This window comes from Amblyomma maculatum, chromosome 5 (genome assembly GCF_055883805.1).
Source record: "Amblyomma maculatum isolate TAMU_Amacu chromosome 5, ASM5588380v1, whole genome shotgun sequence".
NCBI lineage: Eukaryota > Metazoa > Arthropoda > Arachnida > Ixodida > Ixodidae > Amblyomma > Amblyomma maculatum.
In genome coordinates, this window is record NC_139348.1 from 158214570 (window position 1) to 158232537 (window position 17968).

Consider the following 17968-nt stretch of genomic DNA (forward strand, 5'->3'; position numbering starts at 1 on the left):
GTCCTTGTGTGTGTGCTACACGTCGCCCACCAAATCGACGAGCACCTTAAAGAGGTACAGAAGAATTGAAGAAAAACAACAAACCTGACCTTTACTAGCAGTTTCTTTTTTTTTTAAGTCCATCCTTGCATCTATGAATCAATGAAAGCATGCGGTCAGCTGTGGTCATGACACCAGCCTTTAGCATCGTTAACTTTGACACTTTCCTGTCCATGCCTATTCCTATAGACAGCCCGCTATCTATGGTTTCACGATTTGAATTTTCCCGCTTTCGAAGCACTCCTTGACAAGTGGCATCCTCCAACAAAAAATAAAAGAACACTGTTTTTCAGTTTTGCTTTTGGTTTGATTTTTTTCTGCCGCGCGTGTATGTACGTCCAGATGGTCTCCAGAGTCAGGTGATCAGCGCTCTTGTTTAGATAACGGCGTCGACGCTGCGTGCTCCTGCTGCTCGGAAACAATGCGGTTTCACAGAAGTTGGCGAATCGAGAAGCTTGTTTTTGGATGCTAACAGCAGCAGTGATGACTCGAAAAACAAATTCAGCTCTTCAGACTTTAGCACTGACCGCAAAACTATGTCAAACCAACCTGGAACGTCTACAGCCAGGCCTCAAGAAGTTTCGTGTTCGCTCCCCAAAATATTTCACTTTTGCTACACGCTGATCGAAAGATCGACATCTTTTGGGCAGTATTACTTGCCGCTGGCAGCGTAAGGAATCATGTTTTCTGCTGGAGAAAAGTCAGGGGTCGACCTCGACTACTGCTTTCTTTCCCAACTCAGCGAATAATGTACACAGAAAGCTAGAATTTGCTTGCTGCAATGTTGCATTGGTCCCAGTTGTAAAAAATGTATTATTTTGAAATTTTTTAATGTTTTATTTGTATCAAGAAACTTTTATGCTTTTGTGTGTTTGTTTCTTTAACTACAATTTTTTGCTGATAATTCATTTTTACCAATTAGTATTCAATAAATATGTTGATTGTCACTAATACCATTGTGAAAAGGAATTCCTCCTCTACAATTTGATACTAAACACTCCTGTACAAAACAAGTTTTGTTAAAGAAAAAAATATTAATGACACCACCCAAAGACCACTCTTTTTCCTGCAGACAGGAAACTGTTAAACGGAATTTGCAGTTATCACGCTTTCCATTGATTTTGTGGCAGTAGACTGCTCGCTCCAACAACGGCATGATAAATCGGACCAGGCTTGTGCAATCAAATCATCACGGACACTCTGCCAAGTTCGCTCCCCGCCAGTGCAGGATCTATCAAAGCATAGTCAAAAGATAAACACGCTGTGATGTTATCACTGCGCAGAATCTTGGCACACTGCCAATAAATGAGCTGTGGATGCGACGGCCGAAACGGAGGGAAGCGCTTTTTTTTTTAAAATTTCTTCGGAACGAAAGTGGAGGATGGGTTCATATGCGAGTGGGTTGATTATGCGACAAACACGGTATCATTTTTTGCGATCGCAAGTGGCGTCTCAAGCCGATTTCTGTATATCAAATTATCGATATATCCAACTATTTCGCGATCCCCTTTGAGTTCGATATATCTGGGTTTGATTGTGCTTTGCAGTGCATTCAGAAGCCTTCAATGGACGCAGATGCCTGGGACTTGGTAGAGAGAAAGACGGTCACTAGTACAACATATTACTGCAGTGCACATACTTCTAATGACTACATTGAATGTTGGCATTAGTTTCTGCCATGGCATGCTTAGTTCTAGCTCTGGATACAAATACATAGCAATTACTTTACAGCACGAGCTGTTAAGGGGCACATCTCTTGGTTCTGCAGATTCGTTAACGTGACACGAAAGATAAATGAGCAAGGAAAAAAAAAATTAGTGCATGATTACATACTTAGTAATGCAAAATTTGAGCGCAGCCCTTTGGGTGTTTTAGCTTTCTGACAGTATGCAGAAGTAAGAATTTGAGAGAAACACATTTTATATATGTTCAGTGAGAGCCTACCCTTTGTTTTCCACAAACTATCCTCCAACTGGCACTCAATCCTTTCCCAATTCTTGACTATAGAGGAAGCGTTGCTGCACCGCATCCTAGCTTTTGCCACTGCCTCCTTTATGGTAGCTACTCTCCAGGTTCTGCCCCCGGTAGCTCCATTCCGCGTTCCGTCACTCTCACCACACTGCCCAATCCACTAGGCCACTTGATGCCTCTCGCTCCCTTCCCTGCCTCCCAAAAATGCAGAGAGACGATTTCCACCTTCCCATTCTACAAGCTGATCGCCAAGGCAGGTGGTGCTGCGCTGTGCTGCAACCTGCTACAATTGGCAGGTGGACATTACGCCACCTACAATGCACAAAAACGACTATGAAGCGCAATACAAGAATGAGCACCCAAGAAATGTGCTCTAAAAAGGGGGAAAAAAAAAGGGCATGGCACTATTCTGCATTACAGTTTCGTAAATTGGAGCGGCAGACGACACATTCAACGCTGAAGGTAGCAAACACTAGATCTCATATTATGAAGGAACATTAACCAGCCATAATTGTTTTTCCCCCACTCGCTGTTGGTAGTGGAATGCGGCATTGCACAGCGGGCAGATACCTTCTTGTGAGGCGAGCTGCGACAGACCAGATGGCTCTGGTGCAGACTGGCCCTCGGATGATGCTCCAAAGACAAAACCACCGTGGGGCACGTGTGGAGAGCTGCAGACGGGGATACGGGGTGAGGGACAAAAATTTCGGAATCACGAGACAGGCTCAGAAACTACTCAATGTAATCAAAGCGTTCCGAACATATATGATGCAGGCTCCATCGAACTCATGCGCACACAGTGTGCGAACTAGGTGAAACCCCTCATGCCTAGGGCGAAATGCTGCGGGGGAATCGGGAATGCCGATTGTCACGGCTTGCAGAGCACAGGATCGACGGATCTCAGCATGTAGAAAGTGGTCTGCGGCACCAAGGCGTTCGCTGTAGCCGATCGGCTAGTCGGACAGATGTTCGTTGTAGCCGAGACAGAGCGCCATAGCCCTAATGTATATTTTGACGGTCGCACCGGACTTGTTCATTATAAGCGAGCGTTCGTCTTAAGTAGGGCCGTTATAAGTGGGCTCGACATTATTAATTTAATTTTCTTCACTGATCATAATTCGATATTTGATTTGATATTAGAAGGCATTTTATCCCCATTAGAATTATATTCGCTATGTATTAGAAAACTGACAATATTCACACACCCCTATTATACACTTATACACTTAGTAGAAATCTAGGGAATAAGAACAACTCTCCCCTTCTATCATGCACGGCAGACCACCCTCTCCGAAGCAACTGACGGCAAAAAAGAAGTTGCTTTAAAGATGGCACTGATTCAACTCTAACATAACATAACTCTAGATAACAATCAAACTCTGGTCACAACTCTCACCCGACAGCCTCAGCAAAGCCGTCAGTCCTGCGCGGCACGAACAGCGTTGGCGTGCTGGGCACGATGCTGTCATCGCCCTCTTCGAAGCCGGCTGCACTCTGACTCTGCAAGGTTGGACAAACACAGTGAATAACGGGGGACTTGAACACAGAGTGGTCTTAATCTGACACAAGACTACTCTTTGGCAGAACCATCAAAAAGGCTAAAACTCTTAAAGAACCCCAGGTAGTCGAAATTTCCAAAGCCCTCTACTACGGAGTCTCCCATAGCCCGAGTTGGTTTGTGACGTTAAGCCCTACCAACCAAGCCAAACTAAAACTCGAAAGAAGCATGCACAACCCATTCTCTGAGGCCCATGAAAGAACAGGAGGCGCACTTGTGAGATTACTTTTGTACCAGATGCAGCAGCTGTGTTCACTCTGTCTAGGGTCTTAAATAAATCTGCAATAAAAATGTCAACTTGAGTGTTCGTTTCCGCTCGCCAGCACGGAACAAAAGGAGAGATTTCATGTTTACACTAAGATTTTAATTTAAAAACCATATTTTCAGCCCATTTGTGTTGTCCATATTAGAGGCCACTTTTGCTCGGTTACATTAGCAAACTTGTTTGCCGAAATTTGCGTGCACACTCCTGAAACAAACATGAAATATAACGAACAAACTCTCGCACTCAATACTGCTTCATTATAATGAGGTTCAACCGTACATAACGAAACGAAACTGACAAAACAGATAAAAAATGCAACAGGGAAGTCAGCAACTCACCGATGGCAGTCGCTCATTGCGCACACGAGGCAGCAGCGAAAGCCTGTGCTGCTGCTGCTGCTGAAGCAACGGAGGTGCAACCAGCAGGGAGGGAGGCACTTCCGCCGCAGAAGACTCAACAGGAGGAGCTGGCTGAAGCTCTTCTTCCTCTTCAACGGGCACAGAGGAGCCCTGCTGCACGTCCACGTCCTCTTCGGCCAGGGGCTCCTCCATTTCGTTGTCCTCACCTGCCTCGTCACCGAGGTCTGCACACACCACGTCACCAAGTATTCAGACAAATTGTGTAGAACAGCGCGAAAAAACACGAACACGAGAAAATGATGCGTTGTGAAATTCTGGATGACACATGGTTCGATTGCATTCTTACACTTTCAGGTGTTTGTTTAGTTGTTCTTGTTTCTTTTATTGTGTGAACGTGTTCATATATATGGATGCAGGCATGCAATAAACTTGTCAGTTGAAAGTCAGCGCTCGTCTTGTCTTCCTTCGTCCCTGTCGTTTTCTTTTTCGCGCTGTTCTACACAATGGATTACCAACATGCCCAAGCTTCTGTTTTAACGTCATTCAGATAAAGGTGTATGGGAAGCAGTAAAGATGCGACTAACATGACGGGACAAGAGAGACACTCGCACTGCCTTGCTCTCCGATCTTCCGTCATGTTAGAACTGTTACAACATTTTTACTGCCAACATGCACCAATCAGTCAATATTTGCCCTCCCCTAGTTGCTAGTGATGGTATGAATGTCGTTTGGTGATTTGGCTAGTACACAGTGTTAGTTAAGAAGAGAAAACTTCAAGACATCTTCCATCCTGCTTCAAGCATCCTTATCATGAGCAAATTTATTCCCAGTCATCACATTTTTTTACTTTTGAGTGTCATGGAAGTAGCATACCAGCACAGTGTAACGTGGCCACAAATATGAGGCAAGTGAAATAAGGATGCAGTTTCACACTGTGTGCTCACTACATGCCGGTTTACTACATTGGGGTCAGTAATGATAACCAAATGCTATTAACCAACCCACATCCCCCTTACTGCTACCTAGACCTCGAAAACAATTTCCACTAGTGCTCCACATCACTAATCTCGGGAATGTTACCGCTGTGTCCGTACAACACAACTGCCCATGACACAGCCCAGAAATGCATGAGCCATGAGAAGAAACTGAACCATTTCCTCCCACTTACCCACAATCTCGATCTCGCTGGCATCATCCATCTCTCGCTCGGTTTCATCCAGAGACTCCGGTTCCGCCATGTCCTCCTCCGGCACATCTGCTTCCCCTGAACCACGGCCCTGCAAGTTAGGGCTAACGCTGATCCTCTAGGGTTCTTCAAAACGCCCACAAACATCAATATGTAGCCACTATCGCATTTGGAACCCACCACAATGTGGCCGCCGCTATGGTCACAACTGAACCTGCTAACGTCTGCCAGGCAACCACATGCCTCTGTGCTAGCTCAAGATTCGTTCTGGTGACAGTATGAAAAAGGACGTCTCGCGGCAACATGCTCACCGACTGTCTCTCATTGAAACTCACCGTGCCACAGGTGACGTTCATCTCTTCATCTTCGTAATCATCCTCCATCCCAGATTCTGTTCCCTCCAACTGTTCCACCTGTCCCACAGAGCGAAAACCACAACACATCAATAAAAATAAGAAAAAAGATACCTTTGTTTTTTGGCCACATATTTCTAGAATGTATATCAAAGTCACCAAGGAAAATTTCCCCAGCTTCGCTTTTTAAAGAAAACGATAAAACAGCACTTGGTAATGAAATGACGCTCGCTCTAATTTGATACTTCTCCTAGTCCTTTTTCTATTCATTTCAAAAAAATTCTCACCAATGCCAGACTACTCTGCAAAGTCGACATCTCATAGCTGCACTATAGGCACGAATGACGCTCTATATAGGATGCTCTCGTCAAATTTCAATTCCCCCTAATCCTAGATTACACCAGAGTAGATACAAGGACATTTCCCTTTCTGCACCCAGCAAAGTGCCGCACTTGTGTCCACGTATTCAGCCTATAACACAGAACATCCAGCACATCGGAATTCAGGAGCCACTCAGCCGCTATGGCGAGTGCACGCATTGCGAATGCCAGCACATTCTTTTGAATGCATTATTTTGTAATTAGGCACTCGAGTGAACGTTTCTGTGCAGCCTTCACAACAAATGGAATGATGCTCAACTCCAAGGGCTGTATGTAATATTCAACTGCAAACAAATACCCAGGAAACTGACTCTTCCATCTGCTATGAGAGGCATACACTGCACATTCCAGGACATCAAATATCAACCTTCTCAAATAAAAAAACGAGGTTCACAAAAGAATGCAAGAATAGCTCAGAACTATACTAAAGAAAAAAAAGATAATAACATAGCTGTCACTGATAGAAAGCAAAGAATGCCTGATGACTGCAGAAAGTGACCTTTGGCTGTTCTTCCTCTATAGCTTCCTCATCGTCACTCTCGACCACGATGGCATCGTCCGTTGGGCTGGACTGCTGGGGTTCTTCTACACTGGGGCCTGCCAGTGAGCTTGACACTCCTGCCGGCAAAAAAAGGAAGGAAAATCCAAAATGGACGCTGCTGCAATGCGGGAGCTTGCCACAGTGACAACTTTATTCGAAACAGCGGTGAAAGTGCGAAACCTGCTGGCAAACTGCTCGAAACAAGGACATTTACAAGAGGTGCACAACAACACGCACCTTCTTCAATAGTCTCGGCAGCAGCCAATGGGGACGCTTCTTGGGTGGACACCTCGGCCATGCTCCCTACCGGCTTCAGCTTCTTCGAGAGCGGAGACTCCGCCCGCACTGCCGTGGAACCAAGACTCTGCGCATCCGAGCTGCACACCCGTTCCCCCCTTTCCCGTTACGTCGGCGATCATCACTGCACAACTAGCTAACCGAGGAGCAAAAGGTTTCAAGATGGATAAACTCAACCACTCGAGATGCAGATGAGAAGCTTTCAGATCACACCCTTTGAAATTGGTGTAATGCGATTTTCTATAATTTCCTTTTTTTTTTTCATCATGAAAGCATGCCACAGTAAAAACAAAGCGACCTGCGACCGCTACGCACCTGGACGGCTCCTGATCCATGTCTCGGGGTCGCTTGCGTGAAGTTCCGCTTGCCGAGGACGGGCCCTCATCAGCTGCTGTTGAAGACAAAGTATAAAATAAAAAGCTTCCAACAAAAAGGAACGAGGCCTTCATCTGAGAGTGCACTTATGAAAACGGCAAAGATACAGACGCCGTTGGCAGGGCGAAAATGCTAACAGGCGGTGCTAAACGTACCGGATGCACTGCTGGGCTCTGCCACTTGCGTCGAAGGGGTGACAATAATGGACACGGTACTTGTAGGCACCACGATCTCAATGCCAGAAGAGTCCGTTTCTGCGCAAATCGCAGAGGGCAGAGAAGTAGAATCGAATCAAGCATCAGAATGGCATTCTCAGGGGCTAGTTGGTATGACTAGACTTGCTCAACACCATACAAAAAAGGCATAAGGCATTATAACAGTCCTGTACTGAGGTCCTCTACTGTGGTTGTGGAAAATGAACAACATGGCAACGAAAAATAAATAATGTCAGAGATAATAAAACCTTACTGGTTCAGACTTCAATGATTTGACTAAAAACAGTGCCTAAAATCATGCATCCGGTTTTTCAAACTTTTTTTTTCCAGAGTATTCAGTACTATTTCCACAATGTCAGTGATGATGGCTACGTTTGAAATCACTGATGGATAGTATGATGGACGGTATTGAAAATAAGAAATAAAAACGATATGCTTTCACTCTTTGTAGCCAAGTGTTCATTCTGGAAGCAGCTTCAGATGTTAAAGATATGGTTTACAGTTTACAGTGACCCAAATAAGCGGCATAGGCTACGAGGGACGCAGTGGTGATGGTGGGCTCCGCCGTGAGGACTCACCGGGGAATGGTGAAGCATCGGAGGTCGCCGAGCTGGCCTCTTGGACAGGTGCCACAGCCGCCGTGGCCGGCTGCACCTCTGCCTGCTGCACGGCCGCCACCGGTGCTGACGCAGTGGATACCACCACCGTGACAGTGGGCGTCGCTGCTGGTACAGGGACAGGTGCCGGCACAAGAGCCGGTGCCGGTGCAGCTGATGACGCAGGGCTCTGCACCTCCGCTGCATTACCCAGAGCACAGCATGTGGAACGACCGAGAGACGCATCGACGACATTACTAATGACTTGCACCATTCTAGACTACATCAATCAGTGCACCACTGCGACTTGGGGTTTGAACAAAGATGCCGTCTGTAAACAGTCACATCAGACACCATGACCCCTCGAAGCTTCCGTGCACTGCCGATCAAGTCTGCTCTGAATAAACCAAACTTGAACGTGCAGTTGTGAAGGTATAGACATGAAATCTTACTTTGAATGGTTAGAAAAGTGCAAAGAAACATGGACAGGAGAGAGTGACATAGGGAAGCCCTCCTCTGCCATTTTTCTGCCCTTCTAATGTAGGTACCACTAGCCCAGCAACAAGCTAAAAAATATTTCAAGGGATGCTCAAGTCTCCTTATGTGTTGTAATTTGAAAGCGCACAGGGGCGTCTGGCATCATGTTGGCTTGTTATGTGGATTCTGAATTGCATTGTTGGCTACGATTTGGATTAGCGCTATGACAAATGCCGCAAGTCATTACCCATTGGCATTAAGGTGTTATAGCCAATTAATCATGACTCAATTTGGTATTGGCTTATGTGGAATCTAGATTAGATTCTGGGCTATGGCACAATATGAATAATGGGACTAGTCATTATGGATGTCATTAAGGCCTTACGCCAATTAATCATGACTGACTTCAGTATTGGCTTGTTATATGGATTCTGGAATGAATTTTTGGCTATAACTTGAATTCAGGGAAACAACTAAAGTAGCTGGTCACTATGCAACGTCATTAAGGCATTGCAGCCAAGTAATCATGACCAGATTCAGTACTGTCTCTTTTTTGCTTTTGCGGATTGTGTCAGATTGGCTCTGGATATGTCTTTTGGTCACGCATTCAGCGGACAGTCCCCTTCTGCACACGTCACTGATAAGCTAGGAAAGGCCTCTGCCTTATCTCAATGCGACTCTACAAAACACAAATTTCCAGCCTTTTTTTCTTCTTTTCACTCGGTCCCTTTAACGCACACCCCAATTCAGAACTGGTGCGTCCCACACCTTCGGGCGGTGTGGTAGCTGCTGGCAAAGGTGCAGTCGGTGCCACAGCTACCAGTCGGGTAGTCTGGGTGATGGGCCGGATGCTGGCAGTCGGGGTCAGCCGCGCCCCGCTTGGGCCGGGGCGCTGCAGAGCTACGGTGCTCTGCGGAGGCGGAGTCAGTGGTCGCACATTGGCAGTCACGGGCTCACTGGGGGCCCCACTGCTGTGGCCACTGCAGCAGAATAGATTGTGATCCATACAGGCAATGCCGACTAAAATCAGACCAACACGAGAGTGAGATGGTGCCTTCTACTCACCCTGCCCTCTCCACGGGTGCTGTCACCATGGTGGGCTTGACCTGCTTCTGCTGCTGCTGATTCAGCTGCATCATGGTGCACAGAACACACCAGTGCACTCAGCTCACTGCTTAGGGGGAAGGCGAAGCGCATTTCGATTCCAGCTGAGCACTGTATGATAAAAACTATGGTTCCAGCAAGCGATGACCTTTGATGCTTCCGGCAGGAGAGATAAATGGGAAAGAAGGTGGCAGCCCCTCACCTTCTGGGTGAGCTCGTCCACCTGGCGCTGAGCGCGGTCGAGGGCATCGCGCGTGTCCCGCATCTCTTTCTCCTGCCGCAGCAGCCGGCCCTCGAACTGCGACCGCAGGCTGCTCTCGCGTAGCGTGCTCTCCTCTGCATTAATATACGCTTGCTAAGCACTCTCCACAGACACCAGGGGCAAAGTGGTAAAGCTCACAGAGTTACCAAATTCGACAGATGAAACAGGAATGTCAAGAAAAAAAAAAAAGAAAGACATGCCCGGAAAAGGATTGGATGACAATGAACAGTACTAAGAGTTGCCTGGTCCTCGCCTTCGATGTGTCTGCCCGTGTAGAAAATCTTGGCGATTTTAACCTCAGTTAACATGAAATCCTGAGTCATTTGTGTAATTTTGGCGCTCTCTGAATTGGTAAAGAAAATTTTCAATGATTAATTTGAAGTGGAAGCTGGCGGCCCTGGCCCAGTTAATTTGAAAAAAAAAGGAGAGAGGGGGTGCGATGCAGAGATGGTAGACTCTGCACCAGAATTGGGAATACCCAAATTCAACCTATACAGTTAAGCCTTGACATAACAAACCCCAATGTAGTGAAATTTGGGATGTAACAATTTTTTTTTATATTTTTCAATCTCTGCCCCATTGAAAACCATATATTCTTTTTTTTTTTTTCGCAGTTTAACGAAGTAGTTTTATGCCAAAATTTCGATTTAGCAAAGTCCTCGTGCATTGCATGCATGTACCAGCAGCCACCTTGAAAATCAGATGACAATTAAAACTTCAGCCCAGTCACACTGTACTCTAGATTTGCCCTTTTACGCACAAATTTCACAGGCAGTTTAAAATCTGCGAGCGTGCATACAAAACCCGTGGTGCAGAAGCTTTAGGACGCGTCATGCCACGACGTCACTGGCCAATCGGAACAATGCTAACCGAAAATGCCGTATTTAATCACGTAATGAACTCAACTCAGATTTTTTTTTTTTTAAGAGAGTCATCCATTTCCAGCCATCAATCACCAAAGAAAGCAAGCGGTCAGCCACAATCATGGTGCCGGCGTTTAGCATCGTTCTCTTCAAAACGCGTTTGCTGATACCACACATTGAAATGATTTTTTGGTAGCAGATGACGCCCACCCAATTACTGCATGATAAAGCAAACTTCAAGACCCTCATTAGAGGGTATTACATAAGGGGTGGGGCGCACAGAAATGAAAAACAGAATAGGTAACATATATGTGTAAGTAAGTTATACAAATACAAGATTTTCACTGCGCAAGTACACGTGTGATTCGTTCAATCACACGTACACGTGTGATTCGTAAATAAATAAATAAATAAATAAGAAATAAAGATGGACATGTGATAGCAGCAAGTTCTCGGGGAAGGCCGTTCCAGTCGTTGGCAGTCCGGGGGAAGAATAATGAAGAAAATGTAGTGGTGCGGGCGCGAGGTCGGGACACTTGCTGCTGATGACCGGTGCGGAGGGAGATACGTGGTGGGGGTGCGCAGATGTAAGGCTAGCGCTACCAGATGAGCCGAGAAAGCCATGGCAGGCACTCCTCTCATAGCCGCTGGCACTCTACCACTTATAACTGGTGCATGGAGGCCCCATGAAGCAGCTCAATGCCATATTGGACTCCTGAATGATTCACACAACACAGCAAAGACAGCTGTGACAATGTACTATGAAAATACGAACTCACGCTTCATCTGCTCCATGGAGGCAATGCGCTGGTTCAGGCCTTCCAGGTTCTGCTTCAGCGACTGGTTCTCCTTGGTCAGGGCCTCGTTCTTGGCTGCGTCACAATGAGAACACATGAAGCATTGGACGCAGCAACGATACAAGAACCTAGTGGCTAATGTCAGTGACCTCTCATACCTTGCAGTCATTGCGGCGTGCCTTCCCGCCCTTGTTATGTGCAGCTCATAGTGCCAGAACAAACCGATATGAATATAGTAAGCCTGCCAGTGTTAAAGCATAGAATAAATGCGCACTCCATTAATACTATTCTTGGCAAATAAGCAATATCGGAGAAATTATAGAACATAATGAAGTCTATCATCAATGATCATTTTGCCACAACTTGAGAGATTGATTTGGATATGGCCATTCAAAAGACCAAAGGAAACAATATTTCAAGTAAAGCTTTCTTGGAGGTCGAGCTTTTGTTGGAGCACCTGGTGCACTGAAAAATATAGTGAAACAAGCAGACCTGTTAGTTAGGAACAATGTTAGAAACTGTTAGAAAAAAGTCTGCTAGTTGGCCACAGGCACTTTTCAGGGCACTAGACAAGTGCTCAATATTTTTTTCTTCTGTGCTCATGTAATGCCATCTGCAAGCAGACTCGTGCTGCCGCAACTCTGCTTATGGTCACGTGATAGCAGCACACGGCGCAGGCCGCCCTACTTCGGGGAGTAACGAGCCCATTTAACCCCTTCACCGTTTTGTTATATCAACAAATTTCTTAACAAAACTGCTTATTTTTTTAGTGGTGATTTTGGTTATTATGTTGCCATACGTAAAATATGTTTGTGGTAGAAAAAAACGAAGTTAACAGGTGAATTCTGCCATCTGTCGAGCAAAATGCCATCTAAGCCACAAACGAGCGCTGCTCGTTCTAAACGCTGAAGGGAAGAACCTATTCAGCGAGGACGAGCTATTTTACTCGCATAATGATCGCACTTTTTTTTTTAAAATACTGACGCAAATTTCGGGGTGCGATCATTACGCGGGGTAAATTTTCTACAAAAAATTTTTGAGCACCGAAAACGCAAACAAGTTGCAGGTCAGACGTCTTAGAACATATATCTCGATTACAACCAAAAATAAAAGCTGAGTAAGGCTTACCTTCGCAATAAACACGCACATTAAGCATCACATGGAGTGCACAATGCCCATTTATTTTTTTTCGTCAGTACTCTAATCAGTCTGAATCCTCGCCATCCTCGCTTTCACTGCTGCACGACTCATCGGAAACGGCAGTATCGTCGCTGGGAGCATCTTCATAATCCCACAGGAAGTCATCTTCCGTTCCATCCAAAGCGTTAGATATGCCTGTCTTCTTAAAACTCTTAGCCACTACCTCGTCGGGGATACTGCTCCACGCTTCTGTGATCCACGAGCACAGCATCTCCACGGATGGCCTTCTAATCTTTCCGCTCGGCGTCAAATCATGCTGGCCCATCGCCATCCACTCAGCATAAAGTCGTCGAACGTTGTCCTTGAACGGTTTGTTCAAAGACACGTCGAGAGGCTGCAGCAGCGAAGTCAGGCCGTCAGGAATGACTGCAATGTCCGTGCGCAGCTCTTACAGCTTGGCACGCATGCTGTCCACAAGGTGACCCCTAAAACTGTCCAAAACCAGAAGCGAGGGAAGCAGAAATGCTCCTGGTCTTCTTCCCCAAACAGTCTTGATCCAGTCGACCATCAGGTCTGCAGTCATCCACCCTTTCATCTGTGCACGTATATGGATGCCACGGGGAAAGTTTCCCTTCGGAATAGTCTTCCGTTTGAAGATCACGTATGGTGGCAGCTTCCGCCCGTCGGGCGTCACAGCAAGCATGACTGTGCATCGCTGTTTTTCTGCGCCAGACGTCTTCACGAGGACGCTGCGAGCACCCTTCTCGTTCACAGTTGTATTCCGGGGCATGTCGAACGTCAGTGGAGTTTGATCGGCGCTTCCAATTTGCGAAATGAGGTAACCGCATTTTTCGCGAAGCCTAGTGACGAAGTGATGGAAGTCGATCACTTTGCTTTCATACGCGGCTGGGAGCCGCTGGCACAACGATGTCCACCGCCTCAGGGAAAGTCCATTTCGTCGCATAAAGCGAGTCATCCTACCGGAGCTAGCGCGGAAATCCTTTGCGGCGATTCCCAGCTTCCTGGCAGTTGTGCGTGCCTGCGTCTGTATCATTTCTAATGACACTGCACAACCATCCTTGCGCAGGTCCCTCACGTATTCTAGGACCGCCTCCTCAACACGAGGGAACTTGCCCGTTTTGGGTCCACGGAAAGCCCGCCGTGTCTTGTTCGTAGCCATCAGCTTCTGGCGCTGCTTCTTCCAATAGCGTATCCTCATTTCGTCCACACCGAAATGCCTACCAGCAGCGCGGTTGCCATGCTCCAGTGCATAGTCGACAGCCTTGAGCTTGAACGCGGCGGTGTAACTGGCATACCGCCCCATGGTGAAATGGCGTAAACTCGCACAAAAACACAAAGCACGCTACGACACTGCCAAATTGCAAAATGGCGAACGCCGCAAAGCATGGAATCATGGGAACTCCAACGTTACTAGACTAGGTTGGGAACTCGTCGGAATGCATTCGCTGCGGGATGACTGCAGATCAACCACCAGGCGGCTCCATGTTCGGGGTGCGATCATTACGCGGGGAATTTAAAAAATGGAATTTTGACCTCAAAATTCAGGGGTGCGATCATTACGCAAGTGCGATCATTATGCGAGTAAATACGGTAGTCGTCCAAAACGGTTTGGGGACAGCTTTGCAAGGACGAGCACAGCTCGTCCGAAACGGTTAAGGGGTTAACTCCCCTTAACTCGCCACATCTAGCGGTACCTGTTATCGAGAGTGTAGCAGGCATGCTACACTCTGCGTGAAATGCGTGAAATGTGGATTCGAGAAATGTGATGCGTGAAATGTGGATTCGAGGTTGCAGAGAGCGCAACTGCAGCAATTTTGTGACAATTTTCCTTAGCTTTTCACCAGCGATCGAGAGAAGTCCAGAAAATGGAACGACAAAAATTTACAAACATGAAAATTTCGGCTACCGTTATACATTGACTGAATGGAGCGGGCGACAGTGTCATGGCAGAGTCCCAATAATCAGGCAGATCCAGAAAATTGGGCGTCTGAATACATAGTTGGTATATGAATCTGTGTTCTATAATGATGATAAAAAAAAAAAAAGAACAACCTTCAGAAGCTATTTGAATAATATATACTACATGCATTTCTCGTAACAAAAAACTGAGCACTCACTGTTGAAGTCGGCTATGCGCTTGCGTGCCTGCAGGATGAGGCCCTTGGCATGGTTGGCTGCACTGTTGGCCTGCTCCTTCTCTGCAGTCAGCTGCACACTCTCCTGCAAGGAGCCAAGGCCAGCGTCATCCACAGCGTCCCACCCGGTTAACCAATCACAAGTAAACCACCGACTTTCAGCTACCGTGACCACAGCCTTGAGCACTAAGCACCGCCCGCACACCACTGAGTCCTTCGCAAGTCGCGCTGTATGCACCGTGAGCAGTTTGTGGTAATGCTTAGCCCGGATAACATCACAAATGTCACAATTGCCAGTTGCGCTACGCGTTGCACTAAGCTGGCCACGGCAAGTGTGCACGACCCGCAAATCATTGATTTCAGAATCGCTAGTTATGCTGTACGCACAGGGAGCAGTTATGGCACAGTGCAGCTCGCACACTGCCGACACAGAGATCTCCTGTCATGCTTTACATACCGTGAGAAGTACACAGAGGTGTGCAGCTCGTACGTCGCCGACATTAACTGCAGTCGCCTGCCAAGCTGTACATGCTGCTAGTGGTGAGCTGTGCGACCAAGAACAAATCTTGCCAATAACGAGATCTGTATGAATGCCTCTCCTATACTTGTGCACACCGATTTTCGTTCATTGAGATGATGCGAATTCTCGTATGATACAAATCTTTCCGCGACCCTGTGAGATTCGTTTCAGTGAGGTTTTACTGCAAGTGGCGTTTATTTACTCCTCTTAATTCAACCGTCAATGCAATGATTAAGCTGTCACCTTCTTCAAAGTTGGTTTCCAGCAACATCACAGCTATGACAGCATGCTCAATGTCAAAGCCCAGCTCAAAGAACCAGCTGTTTGCGATATCGTAACCCATCGCGTCACGTGTTATGTGCACATGCTTTGAGCCAAAGCGAGCTGGTGGAACTCACCGCCTTGGCCCGGTCCAGCTCTTGTGCGAGGGTGGCTTGGCGCTCCTGGAGCTGGCGCACGCTGGTGTCAAGGTCGGAGCGCACCTGCGCCCCCTCCGTGGCCGCGCGAGCTTGAGCCTCCTCCAGTTCGGCACATTTCTTCTCTAATGCCTCCTTGGAAGCCTTGATCTCCTCGTACTGGCTCCGATAATGGCGTGCTATCTTCTTCACCTGCGTCGCCAGCAGCTCTGGCAGTGAGAAGTTGCGCGAATCCACCCCAAAAGCTCTCACTTGTACTCCATTTCAAAGAATCCGAGTCCACCTGTTTCGTAAATTTCAAAATTTGAGGTGGGGAAGGTTGATTTACAATAGAAAACAAAGTATGGCACGGCCAATAAAGGCGAGACAAATGAGACATCGTGGACGGTATGGCATGGTGTTTGTCGATACGGCTCTCCCTGTAACATACAATCATAAATCAGTCAAATAAGGTTTCCTGCTAACAAGACCTCGGATAAAGCGGGCTATTTTCCCATGTAAAGAAATTATTACGCCCAGTTAAATAACGTAATTCTTTCCTGCTAACAAGACCGTGGATAAAGGAAGGCATTCCTGATCAGTCCTGGTCCGTCGTCTGCTAGCGTTCTTTCTCTGACAATAAAAAGAGAACAAGATAGGCTATGAAGAATAAGGTGGGATATGTACTGCTGAGCAGTCAGTGACATTATTAATGTTACGAGGTCAGAAAAAAAAAAAAAAAGAAAAGAAAAAGAGGGGACTGAAATTTAGTGTAAAGAGTGAAGTAAGGTTACCAGAGCAAAGTAACGCAACCAGAATAGAAGTGACAGCTATACATTTCAATGCATTCTGATTGCATTTCAGTCACCACCTCCAGACACTTTAGCGGAAACATTTAACCACCAGCTAGATGACCTCCATCCGTCAGCAAGGACACATGATGCCCCAGTACTATGTAATACATCACCACTTGCTTGGCAGAAGCATTCAGAGGTTTGGAATATAAACAGTTCGGGATAAGGGTTGATGGAAAATGCCCCGGTGATTTGCGATTTGCTGATGACATTGCATGCTTGGAAGTTACTCAGGGGACGGACTGCAAAATTATCATTGATGGTCTAGACAGAAAAAATGGGCAGGTAGGCCTAAAACTGACATGCAAATGACTAAGGTAATGTTTAACAGCCTCGACAAGAAACAGCAGATTATAATAGGTAATGAAGCACTGGAAGTCTTCTTAGGACCGATAGTAACCGCAGATCTAGGCCACGAAAGGAAAATAACTACGAGAATAAGATTGGGATGGAGTGCACTTGGGAGGTACTTGCAGATTATGACCAGCTATTATCTTATTATGACTTTATTATTGACAGTTTCTACTGCTACTGCACTTCCAGGCGCTGACAGCGCCACAGATTCCACGACAGCATTGGGAGTTGACAGCCAAAGAGATCTATGGCCTCCGAGATCAGCCCCGCGCGCCTGTTTGTGCACGCGGAGGTGATCTCGGAGGCCATAAGAAATCGTTCGCATCTCACAATCGCTGACAGCACCGCTTCAGGAGCGGCGCGATCGAATGTTGCTTTTTGCCTTTTTGCATGGAGGAAGGAAACAACTTGCCTTTTTGGTTTTTGCGCCGTTCGCATTTTTTGGTTCTAGTGTTAGCAGCAGCATGGCCGTTGTAGTGTTCGGCGGAGGCTGCGTCGGTCGTCGTGTAGAGCGTGGTGCGCGGGTGTGCATAGTGCTGTGATGGCGGTGAACGCGAAAAAAAGAGCAGCACTGACGTTAAAGACCAAGCTCAAGGTAAAATCAGGGCCTTCAAGGCAGTTTACAAGAGGAGACTGATTGACACTCTTCTCGTGAAGCTTCTTATGAAACAGGACTTGAAGATAGACTTGCTGGGAGCATTAAAGCGGCATGGGACAGCGTGAAAGGCGAAACGATTGCCAACTGCTTTCGGCACGCAGGTTTTGTTCCAGCTGAGGCCCATGCATCAAGTGACGATGGGGACGAAGCAGAAGCAGAGCTCCACGAGCTCGATGAGCCTGGAACGAGTATTGTTGGTGATATGCCCGCAACAATGACTGTAGAGAACTTTGTAGGCGGCGACGACATCGCG

At 46.8% G+C, this 17968-nt stretch overlaps 1 protein-coding gene across 2 annotated transcripts in view; it reads right to left on the minus strand.

Annotated features, from left to right (window-relative positions):
• Positions 1–17968, minus strand: part of LOC146190102 (nucleoprotein TPR-like) — a 91723-nt gene that overhangs the window by 16426 nt on the left and 57329 nt on the right. Inside the window, exons 29-44 of one of the 2 annotated variants that reach the window (XM_084604841.1) lie at positions 15853–16062; positions 14917–15019; positions 11621–11713; positions 9919–10052; positions 9678–9742; positions 9381–9592; positions 8118–8336; positions 7480–7578; positions 7265–7337; positions 6890–7029; positions 6611–6729; positions 5714–5791; positions 5361–5469; positions 4172–4416; positions 3407–3510; positions 2581–2681 (exon numbers count right to left, since the gene is read on the minus strand). In XM_084604841.1, coding sequence (XP_084460967.1) covers positions 2581–2681; positions 3407–3510; positions 4172–4416; positions 5361–5469; positions 5714–5791; positions 6611–6729; positions 6890–7029; positions 7265–7337; positions 7480–7578; positions 8118–8336; positions 9381–9592; positions 9678–9742; positions 9919–10052; positions 11621–11713; positions 14917–15019; positions 15853–16062 — 2104 coding nt within the window. Of the gene's footprint in view, positions 1–2580; positions 2682–3406; positions 3511–4171; positions 4417–5360; positions 5470–5713; positions 5792–6610; positions 6730–6889; positions 7030–7264; positions 7341–7479; positions 7579–8117; positions 8337–9380; positions 9593–9677; positions 9743–9918; positions 10053–11620; positions 11714–14916; positions 15020–15852; positions 16063–17968 lie in introns of both variants that reach the window. The other variant, XM_084604840.1, reaches the window with a different exon arrangement.